Raw genomic sequence first — 21622 nt, forward strand, 5'->3', positions numbered from 1 at the left:
TACTTATTGAATTTTACCCTTCTAATTTCTAACTTCAAGGAATATTCATATGAACATTTTAACTTTTATATAACTACTACATTTGCCAAAAAAGTACCAATTTAATAATATACGTAGAAATTCATATAGGAAAAATAAACGGCTAAAATCTTAATTTCATATAGTAAAAAATGTTCATATATAATAAGGAGTGCAACAACATACTACAAATTGCATGGAGAAAAATTTATAAAACTTAAGAAAATATATTTTCATTCATAACTTTTTATAAACTTACTGGAACTAAAATCAGAGCTAGGCAGGGATTTGGGACCTTGAGCTCTACAATATCTCGAACATGCCGATATTGATGAATCCAAATCTTCGACGTCTGAATCTCTCTTTCCTCCTCCTCTTTCCTCTGCTATCCTCCTCTCCTTTGACTAATTAGGATGGGTGAAAATAAAATGTGCAAATGGTTTTAGATATTGCATTATTTAAAATCCACTAACTTGACCCATCACGGCACTCAGTTTTCCAGTGTCATTGTGCTCCCATAAAATCTTCCAGATTTTTTTAGAATCTCTTCACCTGAGACTCAGCACCATTCCCGCCACCACGGCGGTGCTTCCCTAGCACTGTAGCGTACACCTAAAATCCCATTTAAAGATTCTAAGACTTATATATTCTAATCAAATCAAAATTAACGATGATTAACAAAAATTTACCTAAACTCTGATAGCATGCATTACAATTACTAACCTTTACGAGTCATTAATTGAGAAAAATAATCGCCATGAAATTTCTTTGTAGCCTAAACACACAAGGTTTGCAACTGTTAGAAATGGATAAGTTGCTTTCAAGAAATGGGACGAAGAAGCTCTTATGATTTAAGATTGTGTAACTATTCTATAAGATTTCCAACTCTATTTATTCAAAACCGAAGGTATTTTAATCCAAATAAAACTTTCACATGTATTTTAATTTCTCGAGAAAAAGAACAGCATATATATTTCTCTAATTTTAAATATTTTGAAGTATATATATTTATATATATAATCCTCATGAAAATTTCAAATTTATCATTGGATGAAACCAAATTTTCTTAATTTTAATTATTTTTAAAAAGAAAATATTTAAATAATTTAAAATATGAATCTATCTAACTTAAAAATTAATTAATTAATTAATTATTTAAAAAACATGAATCGTAAACAAAATGCATTTGTCATGCAAAGATCACTTGGAATGTTCAACCTAATTAGAAGACAAGAAAATTTTAATAATTTTTTGAATTTTTTAGCATAGAATAAAAGGTTGAAATGGTATTTTCCTGTCATTATTTAACAGGAAAATCAACTCAGACACGACTTGTTTTAAAAAAATGTGTGATAATTTAAATAGAATAAAAAAAATCTGCTCATGAATTAAAAAGATTTATTATTATTATTATTATTGTGCCATGACTTCAGAGCTTACGAACCTACAATAATAATTCTCGTGGACAACGAGATCGGCTTTAATTATATTTTATATTTTGTCATATCCTATGGATATCCAAGTTTAGATTTTTTTTTAATTTCATTAAATAATATACTTTTTATTTTTTTTTACTTTTACATTTTTTAATTTAAGATATAAAATCAAAATAGTAACTTAAGTTTGTCATATTATTAATGTATGAAAAAAATAATAGCTGAACAGGCCTTTAAAGAGAATTGGAGTTAAAAAGACACATAAATTATGAAGAAATCTCAATGATACAGCTATTATAGAGCTTTGATAATGATTGCTAAGAATTTTATTGAAATTTTATTCAATTTATAAAAGTAGTTAGTAAAACTGCAATGGAAAAATATTTTTTTAAGCTCTTATGGATATATAAATTCTTTTTTTTTTTTAAAATTCAGACAATAACTTTCTTACAATTATTACATATTAATAGATCTGATTGTAAAAATACATTTTTCAGTACAAAATTTTTTAAAAATAACTAAACAACAACAAGAAAGCAATAAGAAAACAATAGCTGAACGTAAATGAGATTGCAGCATGAAATGCAAAGGAAAGCAGCGCCAAACAAAACCTTTAATAGAATTCGAGTTAAAGGAGACATAAATTATGAAGGAATCTCAATGATAGTTCATCATAATGTCCCAACAACTATTTGGTCAGTTTCATAAATTCTTTTTTTTTTTTCATCTCCATCAACTGGTACATTTTAAATCTATTAAGACTACAATTAGAATAGTTTTCTTATTATTTTGTATTTCAGATCATAATCATAATTTTTATTTGACCCAAAAACTATTTTTAACAACAGCTTTAAAAAAAAAATTATTTAACATCATCTTTATAAAAAGTTATAATCATCCAAAATGATTTCTAAGGCTTCGTTTATGTCAGTTTTCTTACTAAGTTTTTAGTAAGGTGACGATAGGCTGAGCAAGTTACAGTAGGAAGCTTGCGCCTTAAGCTATAAGTTGAGATAGCCTGTTCGGTTGATTTAAAAGATAAGCTTGTACAGTAGTGATAGAATTCCTTTGGCATTTATCTGAAATTATGGTGATAGCAGTATGAGCCAATCAATGAAATCACTCCAGTAAAACGTCTTTCCTTAATTAAGTTATCACAATCACATAATGGACCCATCTTTGATGCACAGTATCAGGTGAAATTGAAGAGAAAAAAATTAAAGGAAGACTGAAAAAGAACAATATAAGTCGCAAGGAGCTATCTTTGGCTTACTCATTTGTAACCATTGCCGTCTCTCTAGCTTTTTTGAAGAGCCTTTGAGCAAGGAACTGCAAGAGACCAACTTAGACTTGGCAAGCAAAATAGGGAAGGCATCACCAGAGGAAAAAAAAAAAAAAATGGCTGCTCTTTGGAGCTTTCAGGGTGGCAGTTTCATCTCCTTCTCTTCGACAGTTTTCACTTTTTCTTACCCTGGTATAAGCTCAGGACTAAAAGTTTGATGTTCTTCATTTAATTTATTCTGTTTTTTATCACCATCACCTTTTTGAGCTTGTTGTATTTACTCTGGCATTTAATGTGAATCTTCACTTGAATTTGAGTTGCAGGTTGGTTCCCTTCGATGTGTTCAGGAGAGAGCTTTGACTTGGGTTCCTCCTGCACGCAGAGACTATTAATAGATGTTCTTAACCTTCTCTTTCTACTGAATTTTTTGCTGGCTTTGCTGATATCAGCATGCAAAAGGCATAATATCATAAATAAGAATAGAATAAGGAGCTGGGATTCCATTAGTATTTCAATCCTCTGCATAGTCATTGGTGTCGCTTACTTTAGTAGAACTGGCTGGATTTTGTTCAAGGAAAGCAAATATATTCTCTGGGATCAGGTGGTAATTCTCTCTATAAGGGGAGTAATCTGGGTTGTTTTGTCAGTATCTGTAAATGCTAATCCTAATAATTGGTTGAAAGCCATTCATCTGATCTGGTGGTCATCATTTGCGCTTCTTATTACAGCCTTTAATGTAAAGGATCTTGTTAAAAATCATAGCCTTCCAATACTTGATATCACACAATGGTTTGTAAACTTGCTGCTGCTCTACTATGCTCTGAAACTAATCATCAAAAGTAAAATTGATGGTAAACATGCAAACGAAAGTTTATCCCAGGCCTTACTGGAAGAAGTTAATGGCAGTTCAAATCTTGGTGGAGCTGGTTTCTTTAGCCGCCTAATCTTTTCTTGGCTAAATCCCTTACTTCGTTTGGGCCATTCAAAAACATTAGAGCTCAAAGACATCCCATCATTGGACGCTGAAGATGAAGCAGTTCATGCTTATAATATTTTCACCAGAGAATGGGATCTTCTCAGGAGCAGTAAAAAGAGGACGAGGAACTTGGTCCTTTTGGCATTGGCAAAATGTTACAAGAAGGAAATGTTATTAGTCGGATTTTATGCACTTCTGAAATCAATCTCCATTGCAGTTTCTCCTTTGATCCTATATGCATTTGTGTGGTACTCAAACCTTGAGCACAAAGAACTAAACAAGGGCCTGGCTTTAGTAGGATGCTTGCTAATAGTCAAGGTGGTCGAATCTTTATCGCAGAGGCATTGGTTCTTCGATTCAAGAAGGTATGGAATGAGGATGAGATCTGCACTAATGGCAGCCCTTTACCAGAAGGAGCTTAAGATTTCAAGCCAGGGAAGGTTAAGACATTCTACAGGTGAGATTGTCAACTACATTGCTGTAGATGCATATAGACTTGGGGATTTTCCATGGTGGTTTCACATGGCATGGAGCCTTCCTCTCCAACTCCTCTTTTCAGTAGCCATACTTTTTGGAACTGTAGGTATGGGAGCCCTTCCAGGTATCGTCCCTTTGGTTATTTTTGGCTTCATGAACGTTCCTGTTGCAAAGATGTTGCAGCACTTTCAGTCACAGTTCATGGTTGCTCAAGACGAGAGACTAAGAGCTACATCTGAAGTCCTGAACAATATGAAGATTATAAAATTACAGTCATGGGAAGAAAATTTCAGAAATACAATTGAAACACTGAGAGGTGTTGAATTTAAATGGTTGAGAAAAACTCAGTTGACAAAGTCATGCGGAGCAGCACTATATTGGATATCACCCACAGTTGTTTCTGGAGTGATTTTTGCTGGGACAGCAATCATGAGAACTGCTCCTCTAAATGCAGGTACCATCTTCACGGTTCTAGCAACTCTTAGAGTTATGGCTGAGCCAGTAAGGATGCTTCCTGAGGTTCTATCTGTATTGATCCAAGTGAAGGTTTCCTTAGACCGAATTGATAATTTTCTGCAAGAGGATGAAATTAAAGAAGAAAATGAGAAGAGAGGCTCCCTACAAAATTTGAATCTTGTTGCTGAAGTGAGCAATGGCGTCTTTAGTTGGGAACAGACTTCAATTGCTCCTACATTAAGGAACATAAACTTGCAGATAAAGAAAGGGCAAAAGATTGCTGTTTGTGGATCAGTTGGCTCTGGAAAATCATCACTATTATATGCTCTGCTAGGGGAGATACCTAAAATCAGTGGATCAGTAAGTTCTTAAACTTTCCAATGAAAATAAATTTCTTTAGGGGTGACAATAACCACTTTGATAACACTAACAAGATTTTAGCTATATTCAGGTTGATTTGAATGGTTCCATTGCCTATGTTTCACAAACATCTTGGATTCAGAGTGGAACACTGCGTGACAACATACTCTATGGTAAGCCAATGAACAAGAAAGCATACCAGGAGGCTATCAGATGCTGTGCACTGGAGAAGGATATTGAGAATTTCGATCATAGAGACCTTACAGAGATAGGACAAAGAGGACTAAACATGAGTGGAGGACAAAAACAGCGAATTCAATTGGCTAGAGCTGTCTACTATGATGCCGATATTTATCTACTAGATGACCCCTTCAGTGCCGTTGATGCACATACAGCATCAATTCTCTTTCATGTAAGTAACAAAAACTCAAAAAGCTTAGTTGAGAAGGACATCAGTGGGAAGATGTCCCTAGATGGATGTGAAATAATAAAATTTTGGTACTTGTAATCTATTGGATTTGTCAAGTAGCCAAGCGAACATAATGGGATTGGCTGGACAAAATCTATAATGAATCGAACATAATGGGATTGGCTGGACAAAATCTATAATGATACCCAAAACTTCTTGAGTTGGATAGGTTCCATCAGCTCCTGTCTATTAGGCCTATTCAAATTTTTTCTATATATGAAAAGTGTTGCTACGAGGATAATTTATGAAAAACTGACGGAAACAAAGAACATAATTTATTGATGCTTGACATTATAACTTCATACATTCATTTATCTTTATATGAGTAAGTTGGCAGAATGTTGCAAGCTTTTTTTCACAGTAATGTATAAAGTAGTTCATGAAAGATCTTTATTCAAACACAATTTAGATGTTTTGAAAACCTCCAAAACTAGCTTACTTATTAATACGAATTGGGATTTCATTTGCATAAATTGCAGGATTGTGTCATGACTGCCCTAGAAAAGAAGACTGTCATTCTAGTAACTCATCAAGTAGAATTTCTTCCTCAAACGGACAGGATCCTGGTAAGCAGAGTTCTTTCACAAACTAAACTACATAACAAGTAGATATGATAATTTTGGCTTCTTTCTCTAGGTTATGGAAGGAGGAACAATTATACAAACAGGAAGATATGAAGAACTTCTAAAATCAGGAACAGCATTTGAGCAGCTAGTTACAGCACATCAGTCTTCAATTACAACAATAAATTCTACAGATAATGAAAACAGAAAAACAACTATAGCAGTAGATCACCTACAATTAAACAGGTTGCAGCCTACGAAACACAACAGCGAAGGAGAGATCACAGTCACTAGTATATCAGCAGTGCAGCTTACAGAAGATGAGGAAATGGAGATAGGGAATGCTGGTTGGAAGCCATACAAAGATTACATCCAGATTTCAAAGGGATCATTTCTACTTGCTTTAATGATCAACTTTCAATCAATTTTTATTTTTCTTCAGGGTCTATCAAATTATTGGTTGGCTGTAGCCATCCAGATTCGTCATAAAAGTGATGGAATGTTAGTTGGAGTTTTTTCAGCAATTTCCTTCGTTAGCTGTGTCTTCTTATGTGTTAGAAGCGTGTTAACAGCACATCTTGGACTGAAAGCATCCAAAGAATTTTTTTCTAGTTTCATGGATTCTGTGTTCAAGGCTCCCATGGCATTTTTTGATTCTACCCCATTAGGAAGGATCTTAACTCGGGTTAAGTTTTCTCATCATCACACATTCATCTCAGATCTTCAAATTCAATGACTAATAAAATCATCAATCATCTATGCAGGCATCTTCAGATTTGAGTATCGTCGACTTTGATATACCGTATTCTATTTCGTTTGTGCTGATAGGTGCAATTGAAGTTGTGACAACAACAGTGATAATAGCAACAGTGACTTGGCAAGTTCTGGTTGTAGCAATTCCAGCGTTAATCATGACGATTTGGGTTCAGGTGAATCTCAATACCAGACTGTCTTTAACATTTTTATATTTACTGAAACTAAACAATATATCTAATGCCGATTGTGTCATTGATCATTGCCGAATCTTGAAGAATTATTATCTAGCATCAGCAAGGGAATTGGTGAGGATCAATGGGACCACAAAAGCACCCGTCATGAATTATGCTGGAGAATCTTTGCTTGGAGTTGTAACGATTAGAGCTTTTGGGGTAGCCGAAAGGTTCTTCCATACAAATTTAAAACTTATTGATACAGATGCAAAACTGTTTTTCCACACTGTTGCTGCCATGGAATGGGTGCTACTGAGAGTGGAAGCACTTCAAAGTTTGACAGTACTTACCTCTACTATATTCCTCGTTTTACTTCCTCAGGGAGCCATTGCCCCAGGTTCATTGATAGTAAATCGTGTTACTTCTTTTCTTTCCCCTAATAACCATGTCTTTTTCTTCCCAAGAGAAAGCTAATTAACTCAAAAATGGCACAGGGTTCTCCGGTCTTTGCCTTTCCTATGCTCTCACACTATCTTCAGCTCAAGTGTTTACAACTCGGTGGTACTCCAATATCGAAAATTATGTCATCTCCGTGGAGAGAATCAAACAATTCATGCATATTCCATCAGAACCGCCAGCTATCATTTATGAGAACAGGCCATCACCATCATGGCCACAGCAAGGAAGGATTGATTTGCAAGATCTCAAGGTGAGGATTGAGAAAGTATTTATCTGATTTTTTTAGTGTTCTTATGATAGGAAACACTTGAAGATTTCAAGTAAATCCTATCAATAGAGGCAAAAACAGCAATTTTCTTTGTAAATCCAACGGTAAAAACAACAAAATAGTATATTTTATTGAAGAAATCAAAATAACGGAAGAAATAAAGCAAGATATAACTGATCCTCTATTTAAGAGGAGGATCTATCTCTCCAAAATCTCTAGACACCGCTAGATCCCCAAAGAAACCTAAACCTAAGAGATCCCAAATTTCAGCAAAATTCAAGATGCCCTAATCCTAGGAAAACAAACTATTTAATGCATACAATCCAAAAGGAAATCTCTAAACAGTCCCTACATTCAAATTTCCCTCATAACTCCCTCGAAAAACATTTCTAAACTGCTCTACATTGCTTGGGCGTCGAGTCAGACGTATAGGAGGCGGAGGGTTCCGCCTCTGTTTGTGCCTGGGCCAGTCCAATTGACCGGTCTAACATGTTATTACCTAGTCATCATAATACCAACTTCTCACAATTGACTTCTCTCATATGATTGCAGATAAAATATCGCCCAACTGCTCCCTTTGTTCTTAAAGGCATCACTTGCACCTTGAAGGAAGGATACAAAGTGGGTGTGGTTGGAAGAACAGGAAGCGGGAAAACAACTCTTATAAGTGCTCTATTTCGACTGGTGGAGCCTTCTAGTGGAACCATCCTTATTGACAATCTGGACATTTGCTCCATAGGTCTAAAAGATCTGCGAATGAAGCTCAGCATAATTCCTCAAGAGCCTACCCTCTTTAGGGGCAGTGTCAGAAGCAACTTGGATCCTCTTGGAATGCACACTGATCTTGACATATGGGAGGTGAGATGCAATCAATGACCTTTGTTAAACAATATGGAGGGATGACCTTCGTCTGTGTTTAGAAGTAATGGGTTGCATCTCATTTGATAGGATCAATATGGTAAATTAGAGGATTTACAACTAGTTCATCATATATAGACAAGACAGCAAGTGAAGCTCCAGTCATTGGGCTCTCCAACTTCTCTTTTAGCAATTTACACATTATTTTCATTTTGATCCTTTGCTACTCTAATACTTCATTTTTATTTTTGGTCTGTTCAATAATTTCAGGCTTTAGAAAAGTGTCAGCTTAAGTCTACTATAAGTAAACTTCCAGCCCTTCTTGATTCAACAGGTTGGTTCAATATAATTTAATTTAAATCACATTTAAAATTGATAAAACTCACAGTATCTTGGTTTTTAAAGTGAGCGATGACGGTGAAAATTGGAGCATTGGGCAGCGCCAGCTCTTCTGTCTCGGCAGAGTTGTCCTTCGTAAAAACAAAATTCTAGTTTTGGATGAAGCAACTGCATCTATTGATTCAGCCACGGATGCCATACTCCAAAAGGTTATCAGGAAAGAGTTCTCCAGCTGTACAGTGATAACAATAGCTCACAGAGTTCCAACAGTAATAGATAGCGACATGGTTATGGTGCTCTCCTATGGTAAGAAATATAAGCAACATTTCAAACATTTATACGCATCCTACATCAAAGCTAGGTATTAAGCACTAACTTGGAAGCGCTGTCATATTGTTTCTGAGGGAAAATTTGGATTTTTTTTCAAGCATATTGTCATTCCACATTCATAAGAAGCAAATGAAAAATAAGCCATCTTTTACGAAAAAAAAAAGGATTTATGAAGAAGAAACTAGAACACGCCATTTGATGGTTGCAATGGCCAAAGAAATAAAAACTCATATTTTAAAATTTAATCTTCTTGAAATTGATTTGCTTCAATTTATATATATATATATATATATATATATATCAGCGCAATTAACATTGCATTTTTCCCATTGGTTATGGTGACTCACAATATTGGCTGGAAGGGGTTGGGAGCACTCTAAGAGACTCCTCGCATAATTACAAACTCAATGATAAATTCTCCTATGATTGAGGATCACCCTTTTGTTTTAATTAGCATTATCATTCTAAAATATCCTCCCACTAGTTTTAGAATCATGGAGAGATTCCAAGGGTTTGACCTATAATAATTCCAATTGTAATCAAGCTAAAAAACTTTGAGCTAATGCTTAGGGTTAAAGGAAAGATTCATTAGGCTAGATTAGGAACTAAGGAGCTTAAGATGCCTTTGGTGTTTAAGATTCTAATTATATTTAACATTTTAACCAAATAAAAAAAAATTCTAAAACTAAGCAATCTATAATTAGTTTGATATAAAAGGGTCAAGGTTAGCTAATGGGCCAAGAAAAGAGGGGTTAAGTTACATTAAAAAGGCTAACTTTAAGTCAATCTTGTCAATTGAGCCCAATTAACTCAATTAAATTAGGCTAACCCAAGCTCTGCTTGGATCCATGATAAGTCCAATGGGCTCCTAGGTCTCTTAGGGACATTATATATGAGATGGGTGGTGAGCCAATGTCATGCCCCATGTTCTAAAGTGTAATAATTTCATTTTTATTCTCTTTCTATTTTTTCAATTCTCATTAACAACAAATATTCATTCACAACCAGATCAATTTAGCATCTAAAGATGATTAATTGCATTAATGAAATCCCAACAAATATAATTCATATTTTTTTAGTCAATGTTTACATTTTATATCAAGAGTTCAAAACAATATGTACAATAGCCACCATTGGCTACAAAAGAATACATAAATCAAAGAAACTGAAATAAAACTACATTAATATCACTGCCAAGCTTCAAGATGCAGGCTCATTACCTTTACAAGAAATCATCTAAAATCATGTAATAAACATAAAAGCCCAGCCAGTAATCCAAACATTACTACTGAAATTAATAGAATGGAAAAAGAAAAATAATATGCACATAATCATATATGGAAATCTATAAATTAATACATGCTATCGATATCAATCGCCAGTGTCAATTCATCAGTTATGTTACACATCCTATCTTGTTCTCTCAATTAATCAATTATTATATCTTTATCATTCAATCATATCATTCAATCCTTTACATCAGTCCATAAATTATAACCGTAGAATCAATATTCGTACTTCAAAATAATAACCAGTAACACAAATCACTGTCTCGGTATCAATATCCTTATAGTATCAATAAACAATAACCAGCATCAGTATTCAGTAATCAATATTAATAATCAATATCAATAATTAGTAATTAATATCAGTATCATTAATCAATATCTCTATATAAAATATTTAATTGAGGGTATCTTGATCTTGCTTTTATCCTTATGACACCTGATGAGTCACCCTTTATGACTTTCAATCAATACACTCTTTATAACTCCGCTTAGATCACATGGATCAATCATCCCAACTCCTTAGAACTCCAAATCAGTCTCCAACTCTTTATGACTCCCATTAGTGAATCAGTGAATCTTGGGGTTATAACGTTGCGTTATCATTTCAAATATATGATATTAATGAGAATATCCTTTCAGTTAGAATAATATCACATTAAACTACATATCAGTCATATTAATCATTTCAACATATATTACATTCAAGTAGTATCATATCAAATCATAATATATCGCTTTCAGCCCTTTTTAAATATATATTTTCCATACTCATGTTGCAGAAATATTCATATATATGTTTCTAACCAATAAAAATGCAATAAAATTATATCATATTATTCAAAATGATCAAATCTATAACATATCAAAATTTATGCGGTGAAAGCTTATAAAATCATAAGATAATATATTTTTAATAAATTTAGGAGAGATAAAAATTGTAGAGATCAAAATTATTAAAAATAGAATAAAGAGCTCTAGTTCAAATAGGCATTCAAAAATTCATATTTTTTATTTACCAAATGTTTTTCATATCTTTGGGTTATTAAAATAGTTAATTCTTTCAAATTTGATTCTAGGGCATGATAGTCTAAGCAATTAGTTAACTTGAATAAAGAAATTTGATCTAAAGAGCCCTAATAGGTCAATTTGGATTTCACTTGGGCTACCTACCAAATTGCTTAGACCAAAGTAGCCTAACAACCTTTTAAATGTGTTTATACTCACCTAAATTCTAATCGGAACTATTTTATGGTTTTATTTAATATAGTCTAAGCTAATTGAGTGGATGAGTTCATATTATGCTCAATTGAAGTAGTAATGAATTAACTTAGGTTATCCATATAACTAGTAAATGCCTAAGAGTCAAAGGGAGGCCTTAGGGATGTCTAGGTCATCTATTGGTTCACAAATAGGATTAAATGGGTTAATTATTAGTTCAACTTAGGTATTGGATAGGTCCATGCAACCTAAGGCTTAACCTAGTGAATCTAAATGTCCCATTAAGTCTATACACTCAAAAGGAGATGGGGTGAAAGTCAAACTAGTTGGAGTCAAGTAAATTGGGCTTAATAACTTAATAAGGCTACAATTGGGCTTAATAACTAACTAAGTTTAGGGTAGGTTCAATCTAGATTTGATCTTGATCAAATCTAATATATATCAAACACGTAAGGTCCTTAGATCTTTAAGACATCTGAAGTTCATTCATAATGTAATTGGGTCAACCAAAGGTCAATTGGGAAGAGAGATGATTTTGTTTAGCACATATGGCCATATTGACTCAAGATGAGGTCAAGTCTAATTAGTTTAGGGTTTGTTTCATCTAAAATGAGTTAAGTCCAATTAGGATAAACACTATTAAGTCACATTAAAGTTGGGCTAGGGTCAAATATAGTTTAGATTAGAGTTGAGCCACTTAATCTAGGGCCTCTGAGAAGGGAACTTTAAGCCCACCAAGCAAAGAATAAGTCAATTGTAATTGTAGGCCCAATTTAGGATTAAAATTAGACTATAGTTGACCAGATTAGGTCTAGGTTAGGGATGAACTAGCTTAGTTAATTAGGTTCAAGTATTATGCTAAGAGTAGGGCCACTAAAGTCTATTTGAGATCATGGCCAACAAAGAGCTTGATAAAATTATCATTTTTAGATATTAATGCCTAAAATAAGCATATCATTAATATAGAGATAAATAATTATATTATAATTTTTCTAATTAAAGTCATAATAAATATATGAATGTGCTTTATTAACCTTATAATAATTGAAGATCATATTGTTATGAGGTTTTCTTATGACAATATTTTGGAGTTTGCTTGAGTTAATATAAGGGCTTTCGCATTTCAAAATAATTATGCCTAATATATTAGCATAGCATTATTTTATAGATAAATATTCATGACCTATTTTAGCTTACTAAATTTGATAAATATATGAATCCACATCATTGGACTTTTAGTCATGGAAGATCATATGTTTTTTATGCCATTATTTTGGAGATTGTTTAAGCCCATATAAGAGATTAATTAATTTGCATGTTTTTTTTCTCATTTTGCGATAAAATATTATAGTGGCTTCATTTAAATATATTCTTTCAAATCATCATTTAGAAATGTTATCTTCATATTTATTGCAGAAATTAAAGCTAGAATGACATTAAAACTTATGGAGATAATTCTAACAACTACAAACTAAGGTTTTATTTGGGACGGATTTTTTGCTACTTCTTAAAGCAGTTTTCTGCAGAAGCAGTAAGAAATTTCTTAAATTAAAATTTTTGTGCTAAAAAAATATTTTAAGAAGCAGTAAGAAAACCATCCCAAACGAAGCCTGTGTATAAAAATAATTTAAATCATTCTTTTAAGTTTATCCTTTTTCCATTAGTGAAGCTTTAAATTTATCAATTATAGTTTGTTCCTTTCTTGAATATCAATGTGCATCCTATAGATTTAGTACCTAGAGGTAAATCTATTCACTCTCTTGTATAATTAATCATAATATAGTCTGTAAATTCTCTAAATCTTTGTGAGCTTCTCTCCTTACCTTATTGCTTTGTAAAGTTGCTTTTTAGTACACAATTCTCTTAAAAGCATTGGTCTAAAGCTATCCCAAACGAATACTTAATATGATGCTTAATATGATTTCATGCAAAAGAACTTCAGAATTCACATATCAAAAGTAACAAATTAATTTAATAATGTGCTTTCTTGAATTGAGAATGATCAATACTAAGTTAAAAATTAACAAAAAGTTTGCATTAGTATTCATACTTAAATCTATATAATCTTACATAGAAAAACATAGAGGCAAATATCATGTCCCTAAGAACATTGCAAAAAAGCATCATATGCATATATATGAAAAATCTTTAGCTTCATAACTCTAATCCTCCTCCTTCACTTCAAATGCCATTCAGGCGATAACTATTTCTTGTCTCCTTGATAATAATAGATAAATCATTTATACATAATAGTAAGATAAGTAAACCTATAAAAAATGTCTAATTTTTTATTTTACATATTATATATGAGATTCATCGAGGTGGATAATTTCCCTAATAATATTGCATAAATTATTCCATCGATATATTTCTCAACAAAATAGCCCCAAAGCAAATTCCTGATGGAAATCTATTAAAGGTTGCCATCCCATTTAATTTCTTTCGAGAATATAAATCCAAGATATAAAAAATGTCTTGTAGATAACCATTCCTCCAATATCAATGCTATTTGATTATCTTATGTGAACATTATTCACTCTGAAAAAATCTTTTTAACAAGTGTGAACCTCTCTCTCACGAATTTATGGGTCCCTTTAATTTTTCTAGAGGTAGATTGAATTTAATGTGAGCGCAAGCCCTAATAGTTAATTACCCCTCCTAACGCATTAGAAGAGAACTCTCGATTAAGAATGAAATGATGTAAGAAGTGTAAAAATGTGCAACAGTATTTTAGTTTGAGTTATCTTATTTATGGGGGATGAAGGTACACCCGATCATGATCCCATGGTTTCATCATCCTGGGAATACCGTGGGTTAAGTTTACCAATAATAATAATTATTGATTGTAGTGTCCAGGGAATCTGATTAGTAGCTATGGATTGCCTCCTCTCAGGGATCCGAGTAAATTGAAGTAAAAAAAAATATGAATTTAAATTTGGTTGAGGCTTATGACTCTGTTTAAAAATTGCCTGTGTAATTGAACTTGGATAGGGGCTTACAACTTTCATTTGAAAGTAGCCTTAATAGTGGGTCTTATGGCCTCTATTAGGGGTGATCCGAAGATTTTGGATATGAGTAGGTTTTATGACCTCTATTAGAAGTATCCCAAAGATTTTTATCTGGATAGATCTTATGGCTTCCTTAGAAGTTACTTAATAATGAGTCTTACAACCTAGCCCTGTAAGCTAAGTAATATATATAGTTGGTCTTACAACCTAACCCTTATGGACTAGGATGCCCGGGTGAGGGGTCCAGGGTTATGTTTTTTTCCTAAAAATTTTTCTTAGAGGTTTGACTTACGACTTCTATTAGAAATTGCATGTGTGTTAATTGGGGGTTAGGGGTTAGGTCATTTTTACCTAAAACTTTTCCTTAAGGTCAAACTTATGGCTTTCACTCGAAAGTTGCTGAATAATGGATCTTACAACTTAGCTCTTATAAATAAGGCTTCCCGTAGGAGTTTGAGTTTTGGATTTAGGGTCATTCATTTAGAAGTTCCCTAAGACCCTAACGTACGTGTCTTACTGCTTTGCTTAGAAGTAACATATGGGTTTTGAAGATATTTGCTAGTTTAACACTAGACTGTGGTTTTGATACTTACTTGATAGCAGTTTGTTTTATACCCTAGCTTTCAGTAGTATACGTGTTTGTTATTTATTTTGTGCTCGTAGTTTATTTCTACTATAGTAGTTTGTTCGCTTTACTTATTTTTCAGTATTAATTTTATTAATAATTATGCTGATTTTTGTCTGCGTATTTGCATGTACTCGTAGCCAGCAGTTCATGGAGCCCACACAAAGCTGCAGGAGCTACTTTTGAGGGTTTGAGGGAGTTTCAGTTTATTTTGAGTGCTTCAGAGTTCTTTGTTAAGTTGTTTGGAGAGCTCCTTGTTCTTGCTCAGAAAGTTGTTATAGAGCTACTCAGTTGGAGAGCTTTTAGAGAGCTTGTACGTAAACTGGACTATTGGAAATATTTCATTTCCTATATTTTATTTGATTTTAAATGCATTAATTAATTAATTGGGTTTTAATTAACCTTTAAATTTCTCATCTCTCTAATTATTCAATTAATTTACATATATATGTTAAATTTGATTTGCTTAGGTATTTAAATTTTAAATGTATTTTAAGATTATTGAATTATTTACATTAAGTTATGATATATTATCAAAGAATTATTTTGATCAAGCACGAATCTCGATGCAAAATCAAGTTGGAAATTTTAAAAATTAAATTCGAGATCATCAGAACTCCAATTTTAGCAAACTTACAGTTAAACTGAACGTCTCATAAATATGAACCCAACAACACCAAATTCGACTAAATCCAATCCCAAATGAGTCCAAATCAAAGACTCAAAGCATCTTTGGAAGGTTCAATCCATAATTTAGATTACCAAATAGTTTCCAAATATGGTATGCTTATAGTTTAATCGAGTGGCTCGACGAGACGAATCCAACGAGCCCAAGATCGTTAAATTTTGACATCATTGAGACATTCAAATGGCTAATAAATCGTCTATGATCGAGGGATTGAACATTGACCATCCATTCAAACCACTCTCAATTCACTCATAATCTTCATTCTATTTATTGGTCATGCCACTATCTGAAAACTATAAATAGATCCCTCATTTCTCATAGAAAGGGACCCAAAGGGGGAAGAAGGAGGCCCAAGCAAGAATAGAAGAGAATGAAGCACGGAAGATAATGAAGAGACTCGTCGACCACCGCTGGACTTTCACCTGGCAGCTGACCGACGCCGGACTTCTACCCCGATCACCAATTGATGCTGAAATTAAACAAGGAAGCAAGAAGAGAAGCAAGAAAATGAAGAGAAGAAAGAAAGCTATCTTATCACCAAACTCTTCCTCGACTACCGCCGAATTTCCACCCGGCACCCCATTGACGCCAGACTTCTGTCCGAGTGCCATCTGACGCCAAACTTCTACCCGGCCACCGACTAACGTCAGACTTCTACCCAACATCGAACTTCCGCTTGTCACCGGATTTCTACCTGACGCAAGACTTCTACTCATCACCGGACTTCTGCTTATCGCCAGACTTCTATCCAACGCCATACTTCTATCCATCGACGGACTACTACCCAATGTCAAACTTGCGCCCGTCGCCGTATTCCTATTCGACACCAGACTTACGCCCGCTGTCGGATTCCTACCCAATGTCGGACTTCCGCCATCGCTGGACATTTGTTAAACTTCTATCCAACGCTGAACTTCTCTCCATCGTTGGACATCTTTTTGATGTCGTACTTCCAACCTTCTTCGTCAGACAACGGTCTTTATGAACTTCGTCGCCCGCTGACTACGATCCTTCTGACTTACGTCGCCCACCGACTATGATCCTTCAGATCAAACAAACACATCAACAATGACTTCCTGTTTCCACTATGTAACACACTCTGTATGATGTATATTTGTTACATCAAGCTAGGGTTTTTCCCCCATTGAAAGGCCTCATTTGTAATCGAATGCAAATAATAGTGAATTCATTCAAACTGGGCCAGGCCTCGTAGTTTTTCTCATTTTCAAGGTTTTCCACATAAAAATCTTGAAGTGTCTTATGAATATTGTACCCTCTTTTTATCTGATTACATGTTGGGTCTTCGTACAAAGCTAAGATGTTAAACTTTATATTCCTCTACCGCCGCAAATACTCTTGGACGCAACAGTTTGGCGCCGTCTGTGGGTCTGACTAGAGGGCAACTATTGCTCCAATCTCAAAATGTCGCTCTTATCAACATCTTAATATTAGTCATTGATGCATCAATTTCATAAGAATCAGATGCAGAGTAGGAGACAACTTTGACTCCAATCATGGTTAAAAAGATCCTCCAATGCTTTTAACATCAAGATGATATTTCAAGAAAATCTCAGCAAATGCAAGGATGCTTCCAATCAATTATAAGCTTTACACAGTCCTTTGCTAGACTTCTACTCCTTATGCAAGATCTTAATCTTCACCTCAAAAAGACAGTAATGGTTTAAAGATAGACAATTCTTCATCTTTGATTCAGGATACACGTGACATTCGTCCCCTCCCAATCAAGACAAAATCGATCACAGGATGATTCGATTTGACCTCTTACACACAGGTTAACGTCATCGAGTAAAGCTCTGACATACAACCTCGGATAGGTCATACATCATTGGTGGATTCTCTCGACCTCTTCCATATATGTTAACATCATCGAGTAGGGCTCTGACATATAACCTTGGATTTGTCATAAATCCTTCGTGGATTTTGTTGATCTCTTCCATATATATTTACGTCATCGAGCATGGCTCTAACATACAACCTCGAATAGGTCATACATCTTTGGTGTATTCTCTCGATCTCTTCCATATAGGTTAACTTCAATGAGGAGGGCTCTGACATACAATATCGGATAGGCCATACATCCTTGATGGATTCTCTCGACCTTTTCCATATATGTTAACATCATCGAGCAGGACTCTTATATCGAACCTCGGATAGATCACACATCCTTAGTGAATTCTCTCAACCTCTTCTGTATAGGTTAACATCATCCAGAAATATTCTGACATATAACCTCAGATAAGTCATACATCATTGGAGGATTCTCTCGACCTCTTTCACATAGGTTAATATCATCAAGTAGGGCTTTGACATACAACCTAGGATAAGTCATATATCCTTGGTGGATTCTCTCAATCTCTTCCACATAAATTAACGTGATTATGCGGGACTCTAACATACAACCTCGAATAGGTCATACATCCTTGGTGGATGCTCTCGACCTCTTCCACATATGTTAACATCATCAAGCATGGCTCTGACATATAAACTCAGATAGGTCATACATTTTTTATGGATTCTCTTAACCTCTTCATCATAGGTTAATGTCATCAAACAACAAATAACTTTAAAATAGTCAAATATCCTTGGTGGATTCAAGTGACTCCTTTACTGCACACAAGCATTTCCTACAACTTCTTCTTCAAAGAAATGTTACAATTTGATTATCATCAGGCCTCCACTCAATTGACACTATAAGTGTGTCGCCAAACTACTAACATAGTATACTGCTTTGGCTCCTTGAATCAGAGATATCTAATGTCGGCACACTTCAGTATAGATGCTGTTGACCCCTACAATCAGCCCAGAAATCATAAGTTTAATGAAGATGATTTAGTTCGAATGTGGATTGCATTAGATTTCATTCAGTCTCTTGGCTTTCAGAGAAAGACTATGGAAGATGTCGGAAGGAGGAACTTCGGTGCTCTGATAAAGAAAAAAAATCTTTCTTTGACAAGTTGATAATCGTTGAAAAATCTTCTCATGTTATAAGATGTATGACTTACTACATGAATTAGCACAGTCAGTTTTCAAACCAAGAATATTTCAAGAGTTAAGGATGGTATGGAGTCGCCTTCTATGATTCCTATGACTCTTCGACATTTGTCTATTCAAATTACAAGCTTGACATATTAAGGAAGGATTGGGAAGTTAAAAACTCGTCAAGAACATTTTTTTTTAGAGATGAGAGTGATTATAGAATTGGGGAGCTGAAGAATTTGAATGAACTTTGCAAACTGGGTATTAATTGCCCTAAAAAAAAATATTAAGGATGTCGAGAAGGCTTGTAGTGTCAGATTATATGCCAAGAGGAGGCTCACAAATTTGACCTCATGTTGGAGTTTCACTAATTTAGGGAACTTCGATTTCACTGAGAATGTGCTAGACAACCTTCAACCTCCAAAATGTCTAAGGAGATTGAGCGTAAAGAGATACATGGAGGTAAGGTCTGCAATATGGATGAGCAATGTCAATCCAGTCTTCAATCTAGAGAAAATTGAATTGACGAGTTGCTTGGAGTGTGAAAACTTTTTGGACAACTCCCCCTCCTAAAGTCTCTAAAGCTTGTTTGGACGCCGGAAGTAAAATAGGTCAAAATTAAATTTAATGGGAATGATAATTAATAAATGCCATACCTTTTCATTGGTAGAGGTGTTACATATCTACTTTTCATTGGTAGAGGTGTTACATATCTACGAATTAGAAGCATTAGAGGATTGGTTTGACCTATTTTACTTCTCGAAGTCGAGAGAGTTGCCCTCTTTTCCCTCTAAACTTAAGAGGCTGGACATGGATAAATTCAGGTGGACAAATTCAAATCTTTGCAGCAATTCGGATTTTATTCCCCACGAAACGTTAACGGTCTTTGGCTATACAAACATTTCATCTTTTCATGTAGCCGATCAAATAGCAAGACTTGTAGCACTAAGATACTTGATAACAATACGGATTGCCTCAATCTAATCTAATACCACAAATAATTTCTATCTTATGCTCAGTGTTACTAATGGATAAATAATCATAACAAAACATTAACTTGACTTTAATTTAACAAAAATTAAATAAATTAAGAGGTCAAAGAAAATTATCTAATCGCATTAATTGTGAATACCTCCTATCTGTCGAGAGACCGAGTAAATCTCTGCTAAAATCCCATAAAATCCGTCGATTGCTGTAAAAAATCTTACGAATTCAGCGATGGAGATCTCCTCGTCGCAGCAGCTTCGAATTCATTCGCTTTTCGACCTAAAAAATGAAGTTGAAATGAAGAGTTTTCTTCTTCCACCCATGTAAACTTCAAACCGGCCAAAGCTTCCTTACCGAGCCTTCACCTGCTCTCGACCACCTCTGCCTGCCGAGCTCGTACCAGATCACCACAAACCACGATCAACTTCAGGCTCCGCGTCCTCTTCACGCAGGAATTCACTTGTTCGTACCTTTTCCACACTCTACAACGAGTGGTATAAGAAAAAGGGTAGGGAAAGCCCAACATGTTTCCTGCACAAGTCCATAATCCATTGAAATAGGCCAGCTCATCAAGATAGCAACCAGCCCGGTTTTCGTCAGCTAAAGCCCACCTAACCCTTCAGTCATTCCTCTCCAAAGCCCATTTCCAAACCAAGAAACCACCCATTTAAATCAGAAGGCTTATTTCACTCCAAATGCAAGCCCACTACCTTTTCCTTGCCACTAACCTAAAGCCTACTTATTTTATTTAAGAAAGCCCACTACAGGTATAAACTTCTTCTCACTTATTCCATGTTGTTAATCTTGTTATGATTGTCAGCATAGTCTTATTATTATGTATAGTAATGGTTGCTATTAATGCTGTTTATAGTGATTGCAGCTAATGGACTCAACGTCAATTATTATTGATGGCATTAACAATTATTATTCATTAAAAAAAAGAAAAAATAGAGATTTTAAAATAATTACAATGAGGTATTTCAAAAGAGAGAGAGAGAGATGATCAGAATAAAAAAAGGAGGTTTCAAAACAAAAAAAGGAAAAAAAAAATGAATGAGGGGAAAAGAAAACATATTTTTGTGCATTTTGACTCTCTCAACACTGTCACCAACATCGTCGAAGGTATAACACCTCCAAATTCAAAACTTTGAGAGTCAATTTTTAGAGTTAGTGGCGCACCGAAAAACAACCCATACACGTGTTTATTGTACGTGGTGGGATGGGATCCCGGTGCGACGTCTATTATGAGACGAGTAATCACCTTAAGCCCCATTTCGGCATTCGCGACGCACCGAAAAACTGTATATATATTCATTTATTGTGCGTGGTGAGATGGAAACCCGGTGCGGCGCCTACGACGAGGCGGGGTTAATTATAAGTACCCGTATGCGGGGAGATAACTGTGCTTTTAAATAGACACCCTCGCCGACCTCATACACGCCTTTATTACGTGTGGTGGGAATGAAGACTATGGTCGTGATGTTAAAGGACACCTACCATACACGCCGTTATTGTGCATGATGTGAAGGCCCAGACTCCTGAAATTTCTCCTAAACGGGGGAGACGTCAGGAGACTGCCAAAATTCAGAG

The 21622-nt window shown here is 34.6% G+C and overlaps 1 protein-coding gene across 1 annotated transcript; it reads left to right on the forward strand.

Annotated features, from left to right (window-relative positions):
- Positions 1 to 2479: 2479 nt before the first annotated feature.
- LOC110103084 (ABC transporter C family member 8-like) lies at positions 2480 to 9258 on the forward strand. Its single transcript, XM_028694363.1, has 10 exons — positions 2480 to 5005; positions 5097 to 5417; positions 5954 to 6040; positions 6111 to 6722; positions 6802 to 6966; positions 7069 to 7363; positions 7461 to 7675; positions 8246 to 8551; positions 8822 to 8885; positions 8957 to 9258. Exons 1-10 carry the CDS (start codon positions 3074 to 3076, stop codon positions 9256 to 9258), a joined length of 4299 nt encoding a protein of 1432 aa, XP_028550196.1. The 5' UTR covers positions 2480 to 3073.
- The last annotated feature ends 12364 nt before the right edge of the window (positions 9259 to 21622 follow it).

Source organism: Dendrobium catenatum, unplaced genomic scaffold (assembly GCF_001605985.2).
Source record: "Dendrobium catenatum unplaced genomic scaffold, ASM160598v2 fragScaff_scaffold_465, whole genome shotgun sequence".
NCBI lineage: Eukaryota > Viridiplantae > Streptophyta > Magnoliopsida > Asparagales > Orchidaceae > Dendrobium > Dendrobium catenatum.

Coding starts and splice junctions, on each gene's coding strand:
- LOC110103084 (XM_028694363.1), top strand. CDS start 3,074: ATGTGTTCAGGAGAGAGCTTTGACTTGGGTTCCTCCTGCACGCAGAGA. Junction 5,418..5,953: donor CAGCATCAATTCTCTTTCAT/GTAAGTAACAAA, acceptor CATAAATTGCAG/GATTGTGTCATGACTGCCCT. Junction 6,967..7,068: donor TCATGACGATTTGGGTTCAG/GTGAATCTCAAT, acceptor CGAATCTTGAAG/AATTATTATCTAGCATCAGC.